Here is a 25,088-nt window from a genome sequence, read left to right as displayed (position 1 = left end):
ATGACTACTTTGTTGAAGGAACAACATCTATTACTCATGGCCATGAGTTAAATGCATAAACAAACCTGCGTGATAAACTTAATTCCAATGCTGTCTTGCACCATATGCACCATCGCACACAATACAATACAATATAATAGGCAGTATGTTAATTTTGTAATTAAATAATTACTTAATTTCGTGCTTTTTCTTAATTAAAAATAAATTATTATTATTATTATTATAGGCCTATCCATTTCTGATTATTCCAGGTTGCTATGGTCGCGCAGGTTGTTTATGCATTTAACTCGTGGCCATGGGAGCAGTCATGGCCTAATGGTTAGGAGAGTCAGACTGATAACCCGAATGTTGCGGGTTTGATTCTCAATACTGGTAGGAAATGACTGAGCAAGGCACCTAACTCCCAATCACTCCCCGGGAGCCACAGCAAAAACAGCTGCCCACTGCTCCGGGTGTGTGTGTGTGTCCACGGTTTGCAGTGTGTTCACTACTCCTAATGTGTGTACACTAACTAGGATGGGTTAAATCATAAATTACTCACACTCATGTCTTTCCAAACTTGTAAGATTTTGTTTATCTTTAAAACACAAATGAAAATATTTTAAAAGAATTCTTTCTGTCCCTCCATTGACAGTCCACACAACTACCACATTGTCGCTTCAAAAAGTTCATAAAGAGATAAAACTAAAATCCATACGAATCAAGCTGTTATATATTTTCACCATATTCTGTATTCTGAAAATTATTCAGATGGGACCAGGGGACAGATTTTACATCAAATATGTTTGCCAAGGGAGTACCTTGACTTCTTTTGGCAGCTAGAGAGGTAATGCAGGCTAGTTTAAGATTTGATTAAGAAATGCACACTTTAACTTTCAAAGATTGATGAACCATGTCTTGACAGACAGACAGGCTACGCTTTTTATTTAGATGATGTAATTGTCTACAACAAAACCTGGGATCAACATCTGAAGCCTGTCTGTGTGTTGTTTTCCCATTTAGCTGAAGCTGGACTTACCATCAATTTATTAGTTTTTAAGCTTAGTCATCAAGTATTAGAAATTTCGCTAGTATTAAAATTTTTGGTGTTGCAACAACCTTTTTTTATTGTATAGTTACATGGGTCAAATACAACCAAAATAGAGCCAGTAAAAAAAATTGGCCGGGCAAGTAAAAATGTAAACCACTGGCCAAACGGGGCCAGTAGAAAAAAAGCCTGTTAGGTTTTGAAACTGAACCCACTAAACCTAGCCTACTGAATTACATAGAGAAGTATCAACCCCTACCTGTGCTTCAACAGTAGTGATTTTCCGTGTTTGCTCTGCTGTTTGACTCAGAAGGCTGGTCCCAATCTTGATCATGGTCACTGTGTGGTTTTGCACCGCGTTATTCTGAATTTGGGCCATGTCTTGTTTGAGGTTCTCCTGGATGTAGTTCTCCAGCTGTGGGTGAAATCGGAAGGAATTACTTAAAATTCGAATAGAACAGAAACTCTTTTTAGTTTAGACTACAGAAAATACAACCTCAACCTCTGAATTGTTAAACAAAAATATCCTGAAAAGTCAACATTGGCGAAAGACATTATTTAATCAAGGACTGGACTGTCTGGACACATATTTTTCGTCAACACATGACCCATTAATACTAGCACTTACTTATTCTATTCTAATATATTCTATTGTTTTCTATTTATTAAAAAAAAGAGCACTTTGCTAGACTAACTGGGACTTGACACAGCACTTACCCTGTTTGATTGTTGTTGTTTTGATTGCTTCTATTGTTATCATTTGTAAGTTGCTTTAAATAAAAGTGTCTGCTAAATGATTAAATGTAAATGTTAACTTGAAACTAGCTCGTTGCTTTCAAATTCTGGGCTCATATCCTTGTCTATGCTTTACAATACAATACAATATTTATTTATAAAGCACTTTTTTTTTTAAAACAACCAAGGCCAACCAACAACCAAAGTGCTGTACAGAAAAGAATAAGACTAAGAAAGACTAATAAGTTCCAAAAGCATGAATCACCGCTTGGAAGTTACTCAGGGATAAAAAGGTTTTCACTTTAGAGAGTTTGCATGATTTTACAACAGTACTGATCAAACAGAACGCGCAGATTTCGAACTCATTGAGTTTCATATAGGGCAAGAGAAACACAGTATTCCTTTGGCCCAAATATAATTTCAGTTTTATTTTCTAAATAAAGCCAAAGCTTGAGTTCTTTTAAACAGGCCAACAGTGGTTGTAAACCATTTTTATCATTGTTTTTTAAAGGGAAATAGATCTGAGTACCATCAAGATAAATGCATAGGATGGATAGTATATACTGAATTAGACAACTGAGATGAAAGGATACTCCTTATTAAAAATGGAAGCCAAAGGTAGCATGTACAGGGTAAACAATACCAGCCCGAAGATTGATCCCTGCGGCCTTTGCAGCTTTTTGAAACGTTATAAGAGTTTTTGAAAATTTCATAAGAAATCAGCAATCTGTCCTTTTTCCATTTGTCCAGATTATGCAGAGTAGAGTTCGACTCCAAAGAGTTACGTACATCATGGTGGGCTACAGAAAATTCTTCCCTAGAACATTAAGAGAGCAAGTTAAGCGTGCCAGCGATGGATTTATGTGGATTTGGACAGTGAAAGGAACAGCAAAAGAATATAGGCCTGTGGTCAGAGAAAGATGCACTACTGATTTCAACATCTGAAATAGAGAATCCATGGGTTAAAATCAAATCTAGGGTATGTCCATAGATATGTGTTGGATAAGAAACCCATTGAGTAAAGTCAAGACTCATTCAGATTTAGAAATTCTGCAGAATATGGTTTAGAAGCACAGCAAACATGCATGTTAAAATCACACAACAGCAATATCTGTTCATACCTGTGGTATCCCCCACTAAATCCCCCATTAGTACAGCAAGTTCACTCAAAAAGTCCTTGTTTTGCTGAGGATGACAATATATTAGAGCTATAGCAATAGGGTTTACTAAAACTAGTTATAGCTTATTAATGTTTGTAGCCTAGTGATCTTGTTCTTTTAATATCACAGTCTTGAATTAAACCACGTTAAGCATTCCCTTTGTAACAGTTTTCTAAGTGGAAAACGCTGAAAGTGTACGCGTGTTGCGTTCATATTCGACCTGATATGATTTTCTACATAGTAGGCTATGCTTTATAAATCAGGTGTATGCTGAATTTGATCCTCCAATATCACTGTCTTAGTACATTAAGCCACATTAAGCGTTTTTCACGTTATGCGCTTTAAGAATGTCCCGCGTCGCTGTGGGGGCGCATTTGCTGTCAGTATAGTGATAGCATTTCTTTTGGACATGTATTGGACCCCTCGTGAGTGAGAATGGGTTGACTTTTTAACAGGAACAAGAGGGGAGCAATCTCCCTCTCACCATTTTGGGACAGGTGTTCTGCAATGCCTGTTTCAGTTTTAAAATCAAGTATTATCAGAGAATGTCTAATAGGAAGAGAATTGGCACTCTCTGGTTACTTCCGGTTTCTGGACTGGCTGCAGTAACACGTCTCTGTCCATGCGGGGGGCGCTCGCAGGCGAGTGCAGAATGAATGGGAGTCTATGGGGTTTCACCCCCAGAATCCACTTTTCTCAGGATGTAATTTTTTGTCAAGTAATTTGAAAGTTGCATTCAAAAGGGGGGGCTAAGATAATACACTCAGCTGAAAATTGCATTTTTAAGTTCACTTATCTGTTCTAAAAATCCGTTAAAAAAATGTGATGACGTCACATATTTTCATACTGCCAGAGGTGCTGCTTTACGGCAATTTCTGAGTCACTTCGGCACTTCCGCTTCATTGCTTCCTTTCTCGTGGCATCGACAACGATAACACCAGCTGCTATTTGAGGTAAGGCTCTTTCGGTTAATACACGAGTTACAAAAAGGTCTGGTTAGCTAATGTAAAAACTTCAGGTGCCATCAAACGGGGTCTCTGGTCGTAATCAGTCGCAAGTCTGTCACTGACCAATCAGCATTCATTAGCAGAATGCTAGCGTGTTCCGGCCAACAACGGCCCAACCTGTAAGAAATCGAAAGGACATAAGTACTCATTCATTCGACTTTTGGACTATAATCTATATTGAACTTGCGGAATCAACAATAAAATCTACGTTGATTCAACGACAAGCAGGAGAAAGAGATACATTTAGCCGTCTAGCTCCATAGACTCCCATTCAGTCTGCGCTCGCCCGCGATCACTTCCAGTGGAATTCTAATGGAACTGCAACCAAGATCGATACAATGGGGCTAATAGGAAGTGCCAAGGCTCTCCGTAGACGGGCTCTGTCTGGTATTATTAAAATCGTGTATTATTGTGGTTTTAGAACATGGCTTTTGAAAGTGTGGGAGAAACAATAATTTTGCGAAAGAAAACTTAATTTTATAAAGATGCAAAATGTAATAAAAAAATCTGAAATTAAGTCAATATTAAATTTTTTGCGCATGAAATTTGTGTATACGGTTTTAATATAAATTTTGGTATTCAACATAGCATTTAAAAATACAACAACCGTTCTTTTTTCTTTCTTTTTTTCATGGTTAAAAAAGGAAAAAGGAATGGACGCAAAAGTACATGGACCCGTCTACACTAGAGTTGACACTCCATCAGAAGGGCTTTCTTTTACACTGGGCTTAACCCCGGGTTATCATGGTTCTAAAGTCCAAGAGGAAAGTTTCTCAATTTAGAAGCAGGGTTAGCCAGGGATGTGCACGAGTACTCACGCACTCTGACATGACAGCGACGATTGATCATGAAGATCGCCGTGACTTAATCGACTTAAAAAATATATTTCTTTATTTTCTGATTGGTTATTGTGACATTTTGACATCACTAAACACTGATTGTTTAGTGTTAGGACAGCATGTCGTTAGGGCTGTCGCGGTGAAGGAATTTCCCTTGCGGTAATTTTGAGTGGCTCAATAGATGTGGTATTATCGCCATTTATTCATTTATTTTGATTTATTTTGTCTTTTCTCTATTTTGATTATTTGTTGCTATATAAATAAGTGTTACGATGTGGTCAGCATGCACAAAAACGTGTCCACATAACAGAACATAAACCTCACAATAAGCTTGTTAGGCTATTTTTATATGTATAACAGTTAGTTCCGATCCTCGAATCTGACTGGACAAAAGGCTTTCTGCTGATATTTCATAAGTATCATCCTCTTCGTCTCTGCACATAGACATTCAGCGCGCAGTTACATTGTTATGCCACTAGGTGGTGGCAAGGGACTGTCTTTGAGTCATTAAACCATTTATTCAACGAACACTTCAAAAACGCTGATTAATTAAAAGATAGATGTAATAAAACAAGGTGTTAATTATTTTAACTTTGAGCTCCACTTTTTAAGGCTCAGCTGACCAGCAATGCATCGCATGGGTAACGCTGATGCTTCACTTAATAGAGACCAATGGCATTGATTCAATGCATTGACCAGCGCTGACGCTATTCATGGTAAATACTCTTAAACGTTAATAAACAAATATTTCGCTTTCCTTGGACACAGCAACCTTTTCATGAATACATAAGACTTGACCTCAAAGACAGACGCAGGTAATTCGCGTGCAGCCGTGCACGAGCGCAAAACCTCACAACGCCCACCCCCTGTCGGTGATTGGTTGGAACACTATTTATTTTGTTTTTGAGTGGTGGTGAAACCAATTGTTTTTGTGTGCAGATCTCAGAGCCTAGGCTGCCTACAGAGACGCGTTTTTTTGACCTGCTGCTTATGGGGTGGGCAGCTAGCGGATCATTAGGAAAGATTGGATGAATGTGATCATTTATGTTTGGGCCTGAAATCGCTGATACAACCTTTAAGTGCACATCCACGAAGCCTCTGTACAAATCACCATGATAAACACAGCCTTGTTATCATTGTTAACTTATTTAACATTCAATACACATGCACAAAGTTCAAAACAAGAAGGGTTAGCCTTATGGTTAGTTATACATTCAGAAAAGCATGGTCAAGTTTACATTACTTTTTTTTTTTTTTTTTTGCAGATATAAGTTGTAATATTACTTTTGTATATATCTGATTAATCTAATATAGAATGTGTTTTATATATCAAAACATTAAAAAAGTATACGTTTTATATATAGATAGATAGATAGATCTGCTACGCTGACATACTGCTGCTGCACAATTAGCATATATCAATTACCCATAGCAGACCTATACAGGTGGAGCTGGGGAACGTGGAGGGTTTTAGACGAACTCTGAAAGCGTGCTGCAAACTGCTATAGTGAATGGTAACCAGCCATTTAAATGTTGACATGAACCAATCAGCTTGTTCCAAGTAGTTAATGCTGTAAATATCATCAGCTTGCGTTGATGACCGATCATCATGCGCCATCTAGAGTTTCATGACAGAACTAGGCATGCCTACATACATACATACATACTAGGCTTTCTAAGATAGAAATCCCCCCCCCCCCCCCCCCACCGTCGATTTATTTAAAAAAAAATCATGAAATCATTTAGTTCAGTTAGAGAACAGACTCTACAATTAAAAACTGAACGTGTCTGCTTAATAAATTGTGAGCCGAACAAGAGTCGCAGCACAAATCAGTTACAGGAGTCTGATTTCAATCACAAGAGTAAAGAGCTAACTGACAAGATGATGGCGGAATATTTTGTCAAAGCAAAATGTAAAAGCGCCTATTTAAGCAAATTTGTCATTGTACTGTGTTGTTGTTGTGTTTTTCATTAAGAATAATAGGCTGAAATCACCATCCAAGCAATCCGCCCCCGAATTGGCGCTAATTTGAAAGCGAAACTAAAATGCGCACGGGCGCATGGGCAATCATATGGTGCGTGTCCACGGGCGCAGAGCGACCAGAACAGAGCGAGTGTTTTCAGTCCATTCCTATGGTACGAATGAATTGAAAATGCTCACTCTGCTCTGCACCACTATGAATGCCCGTGTGGACGTGCACATTTTAGTTTCGCTTTCAAATTAACGATTTAAAAGCCCCCTGGGGAAATATCCTCACCGCCACATCCCACCACAAAGTGCTGCATCAAAACTATATATATAGTTTTGAGGCAGCACTTTGTGCCTTATGCAGTTCTTCTAATGTTTCGTTAGTGTGTAGTTTCACCACACCCATTTATGTTCTGCCAATTATATTTTTGCAGCGTTTAACATTAAATAAAAAATTTAACTAGCATTTTACCACATCATCACAATGGGCTTTTTTCAGTTTTATTAAAAAATAAGACAGTTGTTGTAAATCTCAATCTCCACAATGTTGAGTGCATATGCTTGTATGTTATTTCCTGTATCGAGTTCCTGAAACAAGCCAAGACTCAAACAAACAGGATGGAAATAATGAGTGACAAGTTTCATCCTCACTACAAACATTTCTAAAATGCTAAGAAAAAAAAAGATTAGTGAATCAACCATTCATTCTTGATGGATGAATGAATGAATGAATGAATGAATCAATGACTCATTAAGACAGTGACTTGCCGCCATCTACTGGCAGTTTTAATTTTATATCTCTTTTATGTAGCCTAACAGTTAATTTCAGTTTACTTTTCATATTTCAAAATATTATGAAATTGTATATAAAATCATAGCATAATTTATGCATTTATAATTGCTGTGTAAATAATTTAAATACTGCTTTAGATACAGCTTCTGTGCCATTTCTGCAGTGCAAAAATAGATAAATTTATACTGATATTGTTTGATTAGTAGCACACTAAGCAAAATATTGTCAAATTATCGTTAGCAATAAAAAATTTGATTTCATTAACATGAGTCATCAATGATATCAAAAACAATGAGAAGAGGTTCTTGGGGCAGATTTCTCTCTCCACACATGGACCACTGCAGAGATTGTTTTCAATCTGGCCGAGAGCACCTTGTTCAGGCAATTTTGGACTGATTATTTTGATGCAGATACGAACATGGTTGCAATATTCATATACATTATCCTGAAACAAACTGAACGGAAACGCTTTACAATAAGGTCACATTGATTAGGTAATATTAGTTAATGCATTAGCTAATATTAGTTAATGCATTAGCTAATATGAACTAATAATAAGCAATATGTTTTTAAAGCATTTATTAAACTTTGTTGATGTTAGTACTTCAGTCAAATCTAATTGTTCATGTTAGTTCACAGTGCATTAAATAATGTTAACAAACACAATTTTGGATTTTTAAAAATGTATTAGTAAATATTGAAATTACCATTGACTAAATGCTGTAGAAGTATTGTTCATTGTTAGTTCATGTTAACTAAAGTAGTTAACCAATGTTAATTAATGAAACCTTATTGTAAAGTGTTACCAACTGAACTAACTCTTCCTTGCCTCACTGATGGCATTGAAAGGAATAACGTTCATTCCTTTAAAATAAGCATTCATTGTTGTTTCCTGATTTTTAGCTGCTTGATTGAACTGATTACATTGTTTCATTGTGAGGAAAGCACACTGAAGTCATACAGCTCTCTGGCTTAAGTCTTGGTTTGAGTTTGCTTGGCTTGCGTTTGACTCTAACACCTTTTCCCCTCCCCTAGAGGTCTGTCTTGACATTTATATTTGGGTCTGAACCATGGTACATTTGCATCGATGCAAGTACCACAAAGAATAATAGCGGAAACTTTCCACCAAATCTTTACACGCACAAATCAGCACTTGCATTTGTCTGCCGTGAATGCATTTCAAGAGATGCGAAGCAGAGATACAAAAAATGAATCGTTTTTAGTAAGTGTTAGTGATGGCTTGCCAAGATGCAAATTATACATCAGTAATGATTCACTTCCACAAGTTGAACTGCAAGCCATACTCCCATTTGTAAGTGGATTCAGGTGAAATTCACATTTAAGTGTAGAAAACTACTTTCACATAAACAAAACAAACCTAACTCTGAAATGAAACCACAAAAGTGTCCTAAAATATAAGCAAATTACCTTCAAAAACCACATCTATTTATGTACTTGTTTTCTACTGTCATGTACAAGAGGAACTTGGTACCTTTTGCAGCCATTGTGTGTTGTTCTCCATGATGGTCTCTAGTTGTTCTAGTCTTTGGACTGAGCTGTCGTAGTCAACCAGGTCATCTCGCTGCACTTGGTTGGTGTAGGTACTTGATGGACCTCCACAGTTCTGCGGTTCTGGCAGCAGAAAAGTGTAGGTGCATGGCCCGTTCTGGATCTGGTATGACTTCTTTCCTGTTGCATCTGAATTGGTCGTAAATGCTTCCCCAACACTAAGGCAATAAATTAGAAATAGTGTGCCGGTGTTCAGCATATTTGTTCTGAAAATATTTAATACTACTTCCACCTGTTTAAGTAAATATCTTTGTTCCTGTGTTATTAGAGGATGGATGTTTGAAGAATGAAGACTCTAAGTCTCTACATCCAGTTGATTCTCCTTTTCCAGGACTGTGCTCACACTCATTTATATGCCATCAAGAGTAGGAGGAGGAGACAGTGTCACAGAAGCAGTCGTAGAGTGTCACTCGCTCACAGGCTGATTGTACTCATCCCTCATCAGTCTAACAGGCTGTTGTATTACCCAAGTCTTCTGTGAAGGACTGAGACTCCTCCCATGACCCATGGCCTCTACATGAGGAGCACTGCTTGGAAAGAGGAGGATAAAGAGCATTCCAGCCAGACCCTGAAGCTCTTAAGCTCTCCCTCTTGCCTGTATCTGCTGCTCCAACAAAAGCCAAGACAATGGTTCTGGTCAGCAGGAGAGGACGGGGACGCAATGGTTGTATTTGTGTTGTTCTTAGAGGCTGCTGCTGCTGCTAAAAAAAAAAAAAAAAACTCTACTCAGGATGCAGCTGTATAATTCAAGTAATGCAGCTTCAGCAGTGTCCAAGTCACACCAGACGACCACATGTCCAGATGTGTTTTTTGCTTTGCTTTTGTCCTTCCACATTCTTCTCTTCAAAGCACTGGTCCCCTTGAATGTTTGAAGAGAGATTAAGAGAGGGTCTTTCAGTTGTCACTCACACTATCATTTCAAGACCACTTCCTGTCCTAAATCTTGAAAACAGTGGGATCCAAAAGTCTGAGAATCTTGTCATTGAAAACTGGAAGCACATTTTTAGGTTTTTGAAAAATGTCTTCAAAAAATTAAGAAATTCTGATATTGTTGTCAGTTTTTCAGGTTAACTTGTTACTCAAATTGATATGTTGGTAAAATGCCGAAAGATGAAAAGCGGCTTGTTTATAAAAGTATTTGGCTTTCACTTAAGATGATATTTGTAAAAGCTCTTATCATGGATTTTAAAATTATTACTTATTGTCATTATTGCAGTTGCTAAAAATAATCTTAAATTTCATATTGTCTGATATGGTCATGCATTTCTTGCGGTCATTGCTTTTCTTTGGAAGGGAGAAGCAGTTGATTGTGTTTTTGCTGTCTGTTCGATTGCTCATGGTTTCAGTCTCTTGAAATAATGTTTGTTAGTACAGCAGTTTTAAAGTGTTTTTTTTTTTTTTACTCTGGCGTTTTTATTTATTCAACATTACCAACAGCAGTCTTTTTGGTGGGGAAATTCTTCTGAAATCTGTTCAAATCAGTTTTTGTAAGGCTCTGGTGTTAAAAAAATAAAATGTGTTAAACTTATGATAGTTATTCAAAGATGTGTAAAAAGTCCACCAGATACTGGTAAAAAAAAAATGTTTTCAAAATTACAAACAGCCTGCATTAGTATTTGACCTATAAAAATTAAATATTATTAGGCAAGTCCGTAAGAGCACTTCCTGATTTCAGATGATCACAGTATATTGGCCTGAAAAGCTGACATGAAGGAAGGGGAAGGCAGGTGTTGTGGGAGGAAATAATTCCGCTCAGAGGATGTTTTGTCTTTTAACCCCGTGGGTGTCTCCTCTGCTTGGATATTATGTCCTTGTCGTCACTTCCATTACACTTCCAAGAGAACATTGCTTTATGATGACCATCAAAGCTTCTATTCTAGTGTAGACACTCAAAGTATTACACACTCAAAGAAGAAGAGGTTCCATATAGAACAGGGGTTCTCAACTCTGGCCCTCAAGGTCCACTTTCCAACAGAGTTTTGCTCCAACTCTAATCAAACACACCTTGAACAATCTAATCAATGTCTTCAGGATTACTAAAAGATATAGATAAGTGAGTTTGATCAAGGTTGGAGCTAAACTCTGCAGGAAAGTGGACCTCGAGGGCCAGAGTTGAGACCACCTTATATAGATCCTTAAAGATCCTTTAGGGCAGTTGTGGCCTAATGGTTAGAGAGTTGGACTTGTAACCTGAAGGTTGTGGGTTCAAGTCTCAGTACCGACAGGAAATGTAGGTGGGATATTGAATATTTAATTACTAAAATATTTATTCTTAAAATTACATCAGAATGGGAAAAAGTTGTTAAATTTACATTTACACACAAACAAACCACTAACTGCAAATGTAATTTTTAGCTCAACTTTCATGGGATAGAACGGACAGGATTGTGGAATATCAGTTGTTGTTTTTTTCCTGGCTCAAAATGAGGTGGAGGTGGTAAAATCCTGATCATATGCACCGCGTCTTCAACTGGCTAAAGAAAACACTTTTTACAAGCACATATTTTAGGTATTTTGATAAGATAATTAGATTTTTATTTTGAGAATACTACCATTATATAGTGTACACTCTGAGAATTCAAAGCCATGTTCAGATTTGAAAGTTCAAATTGAACAAAGAAAAAATGCATTGACTTGTACCTGAACTTTAAAGGGGATTCAACCCTCTTTTGCGTTGATATAGTGTCTCAGTCTACATTACATTCACAGTGGTGTTTTAGGAAAAATAATTAGAATACAATAATTATAATTTTGACAGTAATAGCCATATATTGTAAAACAAATGCACTGTAAAATAAATGAAAATGACTATTTCACAAGTATATTATTTTATGCTACAGTAGGGAAATCACAATACTGTTGTCCTAATTTCTGCACTTGCAAGAGATAAACCATTGAGCTTTTATTTTCACTGAAACTAGTTGAGCTTCTATTCGTCACAACTGGTAGTCGCATTAAAATGATTGAAATTCTCATTGTTAAGCATGATGAAGTGGTAACATATTACACTGAAGTAGGCTTCTTTTAAATCAACATTTATTTGAAGTAAAAGGTCTTCTTTGGCAAAAGTATATTTCCCTAATAGCCTATAACACATGCTTTACTACCTTCAAACCTAAATTAAAAACCCTGGATATAATTGGCAGTGAATAATGCATCTATGCTGCCCTCAAAAATTGGTCAGATGAAGGTATATCAGTAATAGACAGGACTATGACACAAGCATTGGATTAGGACATGCCTTGTTGCCTTCCTAGCGCCGTATCCTGTGGTTGAGGCAGCATTTTTCATCTGTCGGACACAGCGTATATAGAACCCCTTTGAACCTGTTTTTCTACAACTGCAGTTTTCACTAGAGAAATGCACACCAGCAAACAAGTTTTATTTTAATTTTTATTTATTTTTTACTTTTGACAAATCAATGTATCAAATATATCACCTGTGTAATTTTTTGTAATACTATTATCATCTATAATATTTATTATTTAAGAAGTAATAATGGTGGGAGTAAAATGTGTGAAAGTAAATCCAGTATATCCTTCTGAGTGATCACAGTATCACAGTACCCCCCCCCCCCCCCCCCCACCTACCTACCTACCTACCTAAAATCAGTGCAGAAAATGCAAAGAAATGACGGCCATCGCTCAGGTGCAGGGGATGAATAATTTTCCCGTATTACATGTTTGGGAGGGCTCCTGTTTGTGTTAGTCATTTAATGTCACAAGGAAGTTGCAGGAGGAAGGAAATTACACAATGACCTTCTTTTTCTTAAACAGCGTTTACAACGTGCAAAAGCTCTGTCCATTTTATTCTGATGAGAGAGTTTGTCATTTACAGGTTTGGGAGGCTATTTTTTCCTTTCATTACACTAGAGACCTGCTCACACTGTGAAAAACATTGTTAAATAAAACATTAATATGGAAACTCCATTTAACCCTTTAATGCATCAATTAAAACAAAGAAAAAAAAATGTACCGCAGTAGCAGTGGTAGATATTCAAGAAGTAATTTTTAAAGTATGCTGCCATAAATAAGACTGCACAGTTGCCCTTTCACAATTCTACAAGTAGGGGTTGCACAACTACTGATTTCTCCTCGTCGATTACCGTGTCTACACCAGACATGACCGTTGACGCGTTGTGTAATGCTAGAAGCTGTCTACACTGGACACGACAAAGCAACCTTTGTAAATCCATTTGTCCTTCCTATCACGAGTGCTTGGAGTACGTCATAAATAGAACGAGGCATAGGTTTACTGTCGGGGATTTGGCGTCTGGTGTAGACACGGTGTGACTCGTCAAAACAATACCGAGTTACACGAGTACTCGTGGTTTGTTACCGCTAGAAAGGGACAAATATAAGTCAACAAGTGTTTATTAATTGGCACAATGGGTCTCATTCATGAAACACGAGCAGAACGAATTTTTGTGTAAATCGTGTGTAAAGTGGTTCTGGCGTAAATTTTCGGATTCATTAAAATGTTCGTATTTTCCAAATGTTAGTTGGTACGAAAGAAATCTACACCTGCTCCCAGCCACGCGTAAATAGTGCGTTTAACATCCGAACGTTTTGCTCATTAATAAGGCTGTATTTTAATTCACCTTAATCGGGTACATATTACACAGCATTTTGAAAAAATATTATATATAGTAATTACATACGGTTTTTCTTTTTACTTTTATTACGAGAGCCAGTAATAGCATCTGCAAACGTAACACAAGTCCGCAAGTCTTTTCTTTTTTTTATATTTTTTATATTCAAGCTGTTTATTCATTTATTTATTTTTTCCGCAAGTCACAAGTGTTGCAGTCAAGCTTCATGTCGAACCATTTTCTTTTCACTTCTGGGACTGTTCGATTAACAGATGAAACTCCGTTAACTGCATCTGTAGGCTAATATGCTGCCAAGCATTTTTACCTAAAGCATTTAGGTAAAAGCATTATTATCTAAAAAATCCTTTTTTTTAGGACCTGATACGCCACTATGTAGGCTACGCTTGAAAATAAAATGTGGCGTTTTGAATGAACTTCTGATAATAAAACTTCAATTTCTGCATCTGAGAAATTTCTCTTCTTCATTCGCTTTTGAGAAGACATGTTGAAATCCTTCGTTTCGTGTCATAATATGATGCCCATATATAGTTGTCAGTCGGTTTTAATGGGCGGGATTTATGGTAATTGAGAATGAGCGTGCACGCGCGCGTCCCATTTACGACTGATTGGAATTCATTAACCCACACACACATTTCACTATCAAATCTGACGTTTACGAAGTATTTGTGAATCAGGAGAAGAATTTTCGGGAATGTCTCTTTACGCGCAAATCACTCACATATTTACTCGTATATTTATGAATGTTTCATGAATGAGACCCAATGTTTTCAACAATTACGTCTTTTACATGTGTTGAAAAATCATTAAAATTATAGGCTTCATTTTGTTTTTAACAGGAAAAATAAATTGGCATGCAACATTATAGCCTTAACATCTGCATTTTTACGTAAGACATTTCTCCTTGTATAAAACCTTATTTAAAGCCAACTCACTGGGAAAATAATACGTACATACACATATACACACATTAATAAAATTCATTTTAACAGTTAGCAGTTAGTTATTATACAACATTAGCCACCTCATATAAAACTTCACAGGTCTTCAACAGTAAATAACAGATCTGTACTTGCATCACTTAGATCTTCACTCAACCGGTTCAAAATAGTTTCTAATAGAATAAGACAAAATTCATGTAGTCATTTCCTGTCATCATCGGTTGTGTCCGTCATTGGTTGCAGTCATGATTCACTGGTTTGCGTTAAGAGAAACAATAGCGTCTACATGAAGTTATGGTTATTGCACGGTCGATAAATCGATGGCTTCTGACAGCTCCTACTAGTGGTTGAAGTAGCCAACTACATGACTAGAGCACCCCCTAGAGCAGAGGTCTTCAATCCTGCTCCTGGAGGGCCACTGTCCTGCAGAGTTTAGTTCCAACCTTCTTCAGCACACATGCCTTTGTATTTTCAAGTGATCGTGAAGAGCTTGATGAGCTGATTCAGGTGTGTTTGATTGGGGTTGGAACTAAACACAGTGGTCCTCCAGGAGCAGGATTGAATACCTCAGCCCTAGAGCAGAAGGGTGCAAAATGGCCACAAAGGTGTCCACTGTAGATCCTTCCACTGTAGATCTCAACAGGTTGAGATCACACTTGTTCATCTGTAACAAAAAACATATTGAAGTTACATTTTTGTGATCCTTTATTCCTTCAGTTCAGAACTATTTACCTTAACTCCTGTTAACAGGGTCAACTATCAAGTGTCCAGTGGTTCATCACTTTAAAATCCCCCCTTGACATTATTTCAGCAGATTCCTCTGTTTTGTTTTGTTTTGTTTTGTTTTGTTTTGTTTTGTTTTGTTTTGTTTTTTGTTTTGTTTTGTTTTAAGCTGGAAGGCACACTTGGTTGGCAACACTATCACTGAATTAAATTATACACATCTTTACATACTGTATATAAATCACATTTCTTATCAATATACATTGAGTGACACAGAGAGGAAAACTAATGACGCATTTTACTAAGACTGCGATGATTAAAATGGCGTCTTAAAGACGGACAGATAAAGATAGGCACAAACAGAATACTATACAGTGACATCAACATTAGTTTTAATAATCAAGTTTAATATCACACCGGACGCTATTGTGGTAGTGAAACTGTGATGAGTCATGCATCTAGCAGTTAGAACGTAACGATAACAGATACACTTTTAAGCAAAATAATTATATTGATTCAATCATTTAACATTTATAAGTTAATTTCTTGTCAGTAACACACACAATATTGCACAAATTATAGCGATCACAAAGAAGTAAGGTCTTCACTCTCTGTCCAAAATGCGTACAATCTGGGCCAATATGAACTAACATAGTAAGGTGGATATATACCACACCCCATCAGTTATATTCAGTTCTATACTCCCACCTGTTGGCGCAGTTGTGTAACTTGGAGAACAACTTTTGTTATGTCAAGATCTGAGGCAGGGAGCTGACCCTTGCGCTGTTGAGAGTGAGAGTGTGAAGAGAAAACATGCCCTTTTGTTAAAGGTGGGGGTGCAGGGGGAGCCCCCGGGGTTGTTATCCGCTGCAACAGCGGTGAACTGCTTTATAGCACACACACTCATAGGGGACAATAACAGCACTAGCAACAAACACACTGCCTGGAACTGAACAGGCGCTTGGAGGTGAGGGCCCTGGCACTTTGGAGAAGGGGTTGCGCTTAACGCATTGGTTGATGCAGGAAATGATGCGATGACGTTTGAGCCGTAGTGAAGCATTCGTTGAAGCTGTCTACTGCAGAGTCAAAAAGGCCTGTCAGAAAACCGGGAAATCAAGGAGAGCTGTTTTGTCCGCTCATTTGATCTCCAACAAGTTAAGCCAGAGGTGGTGATCAAGGACCACTAGGCTGCTCTTTGCACGGCCGTCATCTTGGTGGCGCGCAGGGTGAGGTTGGTCACGCAGCACAGGACTTAAAGATGGATGTATCTGGGCCTGACTTGTCCATAGACCGGAGAAGCTTGGCCTGAAAAACGTACAGGACTGCCATCGCGTGGAGGGGGATCCTTCTTGGCCGCCAGGGCCAATGTGACCCTGCAGGGCTTAGCCTTAGAGGCATGGGCAGCATGTGTCTTTAAGCCGAGGGCCATATTTTCGTTGGCAAAATAGAGCAAAAACATTGACTATTATTGACTATTAATATTGACTTTTGTCTAAAATCTAAAAAATTACTTTTTTATTGAATTTTTTATTTATTTGTTGTATACAATCAATATCAATACGCAATAATAAAAAACAGCTCTCTTGTTTGTGTGATATCTTGTTTAAAAAGGAACTCATTAAAAGGAAATTTTTGCTCCCATAATAAATTTGAGGCATTTTTATTGATTTTTGGTTTTGCCCCACACTCTTATTCATTTCCGACTAATAGACTACTGAAACATGACATAGCATAAACAAGAATATACTCTGTTCATTTTGATGGAAATTTGTCATATAATTGAAATGTGTAAATCTTAAAAACAGACACATTTTGTGTAAACCTCAAATTGCAGAATAAATGCTTACATTTCCAGACTGAGAGAGCTTTCTTGTACTGTAGACTGCGTTTAAGCCCCGTTCATTCTACATCAATCCCAATAGACTTTTCAAGCACCGTGTGATTAGTTCACATCAGTATTTTGTGCTGCTTCATAAATGTATGTATTACAAAAGATCATGTTGACAAATAGGTGTATGGTGCGTTATTGTTTTGCAACATGTAGTCTGCTGAGTTCAGTGTGAGCTGTGTGGGAAAAATCACCCTCGCCTGCAGAGTTTAGGACAAGTCAAGTTAACAAGACTTTGTGTCGATCTATCATTAACAGCACATAATGAGAATAAACGGCAATATATTTATCAATATTTTGCTTGCTAGCATAACCGTGAAAAGCAGAAATCGTGATTGCGTTCATATAAGATTAATTATGAAGCACTGGTCTCCTCTAGTCCGCTTGTTCATTCTGTGACACAGAAAACAGTTTAATAAATGGCAGAAAAGGAGCAAAGCACTACCAACAAAAACAAACTCCGTCAAGGAGTTTCTGCAGATTCACTATAGACTAGAATGTAAAATATATGTCGACACTGTCGTAGATTTTTCCCTAAACCTAACTATCTGGGTCGTCTCCAATCGACGTTCCCTATATAGTCTACCTGGTTCGTCTCCAATATATAGTCTACCTAACTAGCTTTCTTCCTGCGCAGGAATAATCGACAAACAGACTTCTGCAAATGTCCTCTAAATGCTTTAATCATGGCCGGAGGATCTCTCGAGCAGTTCTCAGAGAATCTCCCCCAAGAAGAAGCAAGGCCGGAGGATCTCAGACAAATTCCATTGAGAATCCCACCAGCTAAAAGAATACAACAGTTTTTATAGAATAAGGAGGTATGGCTAAAAATGTCATGCTGCATTACATAATTTCCCCACAATTTGATTGGTTTTCATAGACAAACCCTTCTGTTACCAGGTAGAACCAAACTCTGTTTTTGGTTTCAAGTTTAGACATCTGTCAAGATTCATTTCCCATATTTGTTATTTTTACACTCACACAACCAAAGTAAAAGGGGAATGGCAACACAACATACAACATTCAAAAACACAGGACAGAACGTTTTAGTACATTGTGTTTCAAAGTGTTAGCATGTTAGGCCTAATAAGGGAAGTAAGGTTAGATGTTAGAAACATGGTTAGTTTGATATACAGTTTACTATTTTATCTATTAAAAATCCACCACAACACGATGGAGGAGCGATAGGAACTTGGTGCGTGCGAGAAATGGAAACCCCAGAGTAAATCTGGAGCAGCAGAGACATTACAGAATGAATTTAGTGTGGATTAAAATCCATTTCGCTATTATACTGTACTCTACCTGCTGGAGGTGCACCTCAGCCCATGAGCCCCATAGCCCTTGTGCATGTCCCTGTCCACTGTGTCCAGGAATTTTAATAGTCTATTGCTGACATCAGGGCACACTGTGACACTTTCCAGCTTTTTGCAGACCCCTTTTTAGCTGATGTGCAGTGTGTGTCCCGTGTGTTGCAAATGGAACTTGTTGACTTGCAGTCAGATAAATTCACAGGGAAAAGCAAACATGACTGGACAATTTTTACAAGAATTACTTGTATTCTTCCCAGAGCTGTCCAAAGTGTTCAGTCAGGTAAAATGCCTTTTTGGGAGTACATGTCTGTGATATTTTTTTTATATTTTTTTTTACTTTGAGCTTTAATAAATGCAAATACATATCTTGGTTTGGTGGTGCCCATTTAGAAGCTGTACTATGGGTTTCAACTGTGACCTCCATCAGAGCAAATGTGGATCAGTGTGAGCAGAAGCTTTCAGGTGTCTGGCAAGAAATAGAATGAAGTACAAATATATTAAGGGATTGCATTTGTTAGTTCAATGCAAGGTTTCAATTAGTTTTAAAAAAGAAAAAAAATTGCACTAACTGTAAAATAATCTAATGCATATAAAATGTATATAGCAACTGCTGTATTTTTTTTGTTTTGTTTTTTTAAGTATGACAAAAGTATGTAAGTAATGGCATTTAAAACGTAAATTATCAGAAATATTGCACTTTCTTGTACTTGAATGTTGAAATGGCCCTCCTGTGAGTAAATGTCTGTTGTAAATGTCAGTCAAGTGCTGCAATTTAAGTTTGAGACCCTTGGTGTTTGGGCTCATGTTACCCAAAATATTTGGAAAAAGAACATGGGTTGGAATAACATTTTCTCTGTTTTTCCAGATATGCCGACTGCAGCAGCATCTCTCTGCTGGGGAACATCAGCAGGACCTGTTCCAGAAGCAGCTGCCCATGTTTGTGTCCCCACACTCCCAGCCCCCCTGCAGCAGCCTAACAGAACTCATCCAGCTGTGTGGAGGAACTGTGTGCCGGAGTATGCGGCAGGCCGGGATCTGTATTGGAGAGTATAATGGCAAGAAACCAGAGGGGAGCCACAGTCTTTCTGAACAGTGGATTTTAGGTAGGATGGCCTATTAATGATAACGATGAGCAACGAGTGATGTATTATCACCATTACGCACCCTAAACAAAATCCATGTGTGCCACAGGACATTAAGGGAGGGTGGGATTTCTTTTTTCCCCCTCTTTTATGCTTTCAAAGCTAGCTTGCTATTGCTAGCCTCTACAAAACTGCACACCATTAATAACCCTCAACTAGTGCTGCTCGATTATGGAAAAAATCATAATCACGATTATTTTGGACAGTATTGAAATCACGATTATGGAACACGATTATTTCACATGACTTTGGAAACGTGTTGCATTTATTAAAAAGACACCTTTCAACAATTCTTAAAAATTTAAATTTGAACTTTCTGAACTATTAAAATAAATAATATAACAGATAATACTTCAAGTATTTGAATTTTCCCGCAGGTCTACCACTTATAATGCGGGAAATTCCCCCACAAACATTGATTCACTTTAGAAGTAGATTGTATGAGTAGCCTAAATTAATCCACACAGATTATAAAATCAAATCTGTCATTTTAAAACTTTCGCAAAGACGCAATTTCACAAACCGCGTGAGTGTTCAGCGGTGCTGCTCTCTCTGTCTCTCAAAATGGGTTGAACAAAGCAAGCGTCGAAACTACACTCTCGCGTTTAGGAGTCGGGACATGACAGAATTGTCACTTGCACAATCAGGCCAGTATTGCATCATAACTAAAGTTGATCATTTTCACTTCTTTAAGTCTTATCAGTTTAAACATTCAGGCTGAGAGAGCTTACGGCTTCGAGAGGGGCGGAAATGCGCGTGCGCGTGTCATTCAGAACACAATGGACAAAATAAGAGTGTTCTTGCAAAACAGAACATGGCATAGTTTTTACTCGATTGTACTATTTTGGTGATCGTTGGGAGCCGAAATCGAAATTCAATTAATTGCACAGCCCTACCCTCGACATTAATAATCATTGTTACAATATTAAGAGCTTGTAATTATCTTAAGTAGCTTTTAAAGGGCAGTACTAAATGAAAAAAAAAAAGATCTTTAAACAATAAAATTTACACATACTGTTCAAAAGTGTATTTATATGCATTGAGTTGCCTTCTTGAGCATCAGTAAATGGTTTCAACTTTTGTTATATGTATGCGCATTTTGAATTTTCTGAAAAACCTACTTTTTCGAACTCCTCCTTGACCATATGTTCGATGTTCATGAAAATTTAACCAGATCGTCTTCAGACCATGCCGACACAAAAATGTGTGTTGATTAGTCAAACCATTTTCGAATAACTCCCAAACAAAAGAGCATGCCAAAGTGGACATGAGGCTATATCTTTAAACATAGATATAAAAAACTATTTTGCCATAGTCGGCCAAACTTCCAATCCGCCGTTTTTCTTTTCTTTAAAAAACTTCTAACTCCTTTTGGAACGTTTATCTGATTTTCACCAAATTTGAGTCAGATCATCTTCAGACCATGTCAGCGAAAAGTTATGGATTTTGTGTTGATAAATAAAATCGTTTTCGTACTCTGCATCAACGAATTTGATCGCAGTATGCAAACTGTATCTGAGGATGTATCTCTGGAAATAATTACATATTGACAACAAACTGCATGCGTGTAATTGTCACTGGACTGACCATGCCAGATCAATTTGGTTTCAGTGCCACATGTTGGTTAAAAGTAATAAGCGATTGTCACATAAAAAATTATTGTATTTATGGGCTTTCAACCATTTTGCTTAAAATTATCTCCAAATGTTTTTACTGTTTTACTGCAGTTTTTTAAATTAAGTTTTTACCAGATGTGTGTGTTTATCTCTTTTTATATAAAGCAGTAGTGTGTAGTTAGGTGATTAAACAAGAAAAAACGTATCGTTATCTGCAGATACTCAAGATAAGGGTATCAGACATGAAAAAGTGATATCAGTCAAGCTTATATATTTTATATAACTAATGTTTTTATGCTTTTCAGACAGTGTCACCCATCTCATACTACTCCCATATAAAAATTATGTCTTGGAATGAAGATCCCTGGAATTTGATACTCCTGAAGTTGTAGAAATTGGCTGTGACTTTATTATTATTTGTAATCTGTGTAGCTACTATTATTAAACATTTATATTGTATTATGTGTTTTTGGCAACTTAAGTTGTGCAGTGTTACTGTCTTATTATTTAGATTTCTTATGTTACTGTGTGTTTATTTGTAACAAGCAATTTAATAAAACTGTGACTGTAAAAGCTGAAAACATACTTGCAATAAATGTAAAAGGTGGTTGAGAGTAAAGAGTACATGTTCGCCTGAATGTACCATGGTTGTACAAGGCACTGTTGAAAATAAAATTGACAAACTCGACTGTCTCTTGTCTGATAATATAAAAGTTGACTGTCAAATACTTGTCTGACTTGTCAGTAAGGATGTTACAATTCTCTTTTTTTTTGCCCGCCTGGCCATGAAAAGAATGTTTGTTTAGATGGCGTATAGCAGTGTTAGGCAGTCCATCCACACAGGATCATAATTGCGTAATTTTACCTTTTCTACAGATTAAAGTGAGTAGCGTGTTAAAACAAAGGAGCAGTTCCGACCACAAGCGCTCAGGGTCCTTTACGGTAATTATATTTTGCCGCTACATCCACTAATATTCTTATTGCAATGACGTTTCATTTTATTGACATTGATGAGCTTGTTCAGATGTGATTAATTAGGGTTGGAGCTAAACTCTGCAGGACAGCGACACTCCAGGCGTTGCCTATCCCTGGGTCTGTTTCTATCAGTTTTTATGAAAAAATAAAGGCATAGAACCGTTTTTTTGTAGTGCACTGACAACATAGTTTTAAAATTTAATTATAAGGTTAATAATGACGCCAGGGCTTGGGCCCGTCAACGCTGCTTGCAGCTATTATTGTGTACTATTATTCAATAATTGATTATCTTTAAAATGGAACTGAATCAACACTGAACCGACTTCAGCTGAATAACAGCCAAAATGCAAAATGTTCCTGTTATCACTGTAAAGCTGCTTTGAAATGATTGTATAAAGCGCTATAAATGACGGTGATTTAAATTGTGCACATCGCCACCCAATTAGTAGTTGTGCAATCTTTTCGTTTAATATTTAATTACTGTGAATAAGAATTATATATCTTTTTTTTGTTACTAATAAAAAGAAATACCGATTAAACAAACATTATGTGATTTTACATTTATTCATTTAGCAGACACTTTTATCCAAAGCTAGAGTTAGAAATGAGAACAATAGAAGCAGTTATTTTTTATTATTATTATTATTTAATTTTTTTAAGATAATAGATGTAGAATAGAAGATAAAGTGTTAGTATTAATGGATCAAGTGTTGCCGAAAAAGATGCGTCTTCAGCCATTTCTTGAAAATGGCTAAAGACTCAGCCGCTCTGGTTGAGTTGGGCAGATCATTCCACCAGCAGGGAACAGTCAAGGTAAAAGTCTGAGAAAGAGATTTAGTGCCTCTTTGAGATGGCACCACAATACGGCGTTCACTTGCAAGTTTCGAGCGGATGGCACGTAAGTCTGAAGTAATGAGTTTAGGTAAAAGGGAGCAAAACCAGTGGTTGTTCTGTAGGCAAAAGTCAGTGACTTGAATTTGATGCGAGCAGCAACAGGCAACCAGTGCAATTTTGTGAGGAGAGGAGTGACGGAGAGGTTTTATAGTGCAAGCTTGAAGACCTGTCAGGAGAGCATTACAATAGTCCAGTCTGGATAGAACAAGTGCTTGGACAAGGACTTGGTTAGCATGCTCTGATAGGAAGGGCCTGATCCTCCTGATGTTGTATTACGCAAATCTGCTGGACCGGGCAGTTCTAGCAATGTGGTCTGTAAAGTTCAACTGATCATCAATCACAACTCCAAGGTTCCTGGCTCAGGCTGGCTGACCTTGGAGTTATGGATGACGAACCTAGCTGAATGGAGAAGTTGAGGTGTAGTGTTGGGTTGGCAGGGACCACAAGCAACTCTGTCTTCGCAAAGTTTAGTTGAAGGTGGTGGTCCTTCATCCAGCCAGAAATATCTGTCAGGCAGGCTGAGATGCGAGTATCTACCGTCAGATCATCAGACTGTAATAAGAGGTAGAGTTGTGTTTCTGAATCATAGATCCTAGTGATGTCATGTAGATGGAGAAGTGGTCCAAGCACTGAGCCATGAGGCACCCCAGTAGCTAGATGCTGGGTCTTAGACACCTCACCCCTCCACGACACCCTGAATGACCTACCTGAGAAGTAAGACTTTGAACCACTGGAGTGTAGTCCCCGAGATGCCCTTCGTATTTAGGTTTGACAGGAGGATCTGGTGGTTAACTGTGTCAAAGGCAGCAGACAGATCCAGCAGGATGAGAACTGAGGATTTGGAAACTGCTCTTGCCAGTCTCAGAGCTTCAATTACCGAGAGCAGGGCATGTAGACAGCTGTAATATGGTTGTATACGTTGTTGTTTTTTTATGTTTAGTCATTTTGCTTCCACATTGCTTGAAAGGTATATTTTTGTAATAAACATACAACATACACTGTTGTTCTCTGTAAAACTCTTTGACCATGTGTCACTGTATACCTGGATGATATTCAATGGTTATCATTGTTACAAATGGTTTATCTATTTTGATTACACAGCAAACATTCATTCAATATTACTGGTCATAAAGATCAATAAACAGGCATGCTCTTATGCAGCTTTTATTAAGGGTATACCTCTGTTACCAAACACACCATTGTTAATCTTCACAACTCCTCACCCAAGCAGACTCTGTGATGTCTCGTTGCCCCACTGTGAATTATCACCCTTTTGCTCCAGTCATACACTTCAAAGACACTTGGGTCATTGATTGTTCTCAATGAAAGAACCGTACAGGCTACAAGAAACAGACATGCAGTCCCATAGAAATGGAATTATCTCCATAATTAATTGACAGATCTGTCTAATGAATGAACTTGCATTTCCCCAGTACATTTTGTGTATTATTACCGTTTGTATATTTTCTTTTTATACTGTATAGTGTTATGCATGCCTGATAACTACTTGCTAATGTAGCCCCATGTAGGCGGTGTCTCCTATCAAAATATTCCTTGTTTAATGACTCACACTTTGGTGGACATCACCTTCTCGTACAATGCAGTGTGTGTTTGTTATATGTATCAGAGTATAAATGCATATTTATATATGACCATGCCGGCAGGCTCCACACACATCGAGCCATGTGTACCTTCCTCGACCATAACAGAGTCAACTAACTCCTCAAATTCACCATCGCTTCTTCATTCAACGCGGAAGAAATCGATTGCAACTTAAGCAGTAATCGATCTTGTATGTTTTTCCCATGAGTTTTATTAACATTTTATACCCGTTTCTGATAAAATCAGATAAAACTTGAATACGCCTTCCTACGAAAGGTAGAACGTTTTT

General features: G+C 37.5%; 2 protein-coding genes across 4 annotated transcripts in view; one reads left to right on the top strand and one right to left on the bottom strand.

Annotated features, from left to right (window-relative positions):
• Positions 1 to 12,673, bottom strand: part of angpt2a (angiopoietin 2a) — a 30,237-nt gene extending 17,564 nt beyond the window's left edge. For both annotated transcript variants that reach the window (XM_082154508.1, XM_082154509.1), the window contains exons 1-2: positions 9,023 to 12,673; positions 1,287 to 1,442 (exon numbers count right to left, since the gene is read on the bottom strand). In XM_082154508.1, the coding sequence (XP_082010634.1) occupies positions 1,287 to 1,442; positions 9,023 to 9,298 (432 nt within the window). In that variant the 5' untranslated portion in view covers positions 9,299 to 12,673. The remainder of the gene's footprint in view (positions 1 to 1,286; positions 1,443 to 9,022) is intronic.
• The window catches only part of mcph1 (microcephalin 1), a 101,728-nt gene extending 79,712 nt beyond the window's left edge, over positions 1 to 22,016 (top strand). For both annotated transcript variants that reach the window (XR_014201713.1, XM_082154457.1), the window contains 2 exons: positions 19,436 to 19,673; positions 21,634 to 22,016. Coding sequence is in view for 1 of the 2 variants with exons in the window: in XM_082154457.1 (XP_082010583.1) it covers positions 19,436 to 19,673; positions 21,634 to 21,686 (291 nt within the window). In the remaining variant the exon portion in view is untranslated. The remainder of the gene's footprint in view (positions 1 to 19,435; positions 19,674 to 21,633) is intronic.
• Positions 22,017 to 25,088: the final 3,072 nt, after the last annotated feature.

This window comes from Leuciscus leuciscus (genome assembly GCF_965113295.1).
Source record: "Leuciscus leuciscus genome assembly, chromosome: 22".
NCBI lineage: Eukaryota > Metazoa > Chordata > Actinopteri > Cypriniformes > Leuciscidae > Leuciscus > Leuciscus leuciscus.
The sequence above is the reverse complement of the archived record's forward strand: the minus strand, read 5'-3'. Positions and strand labels throughout refer to the sequence as shown.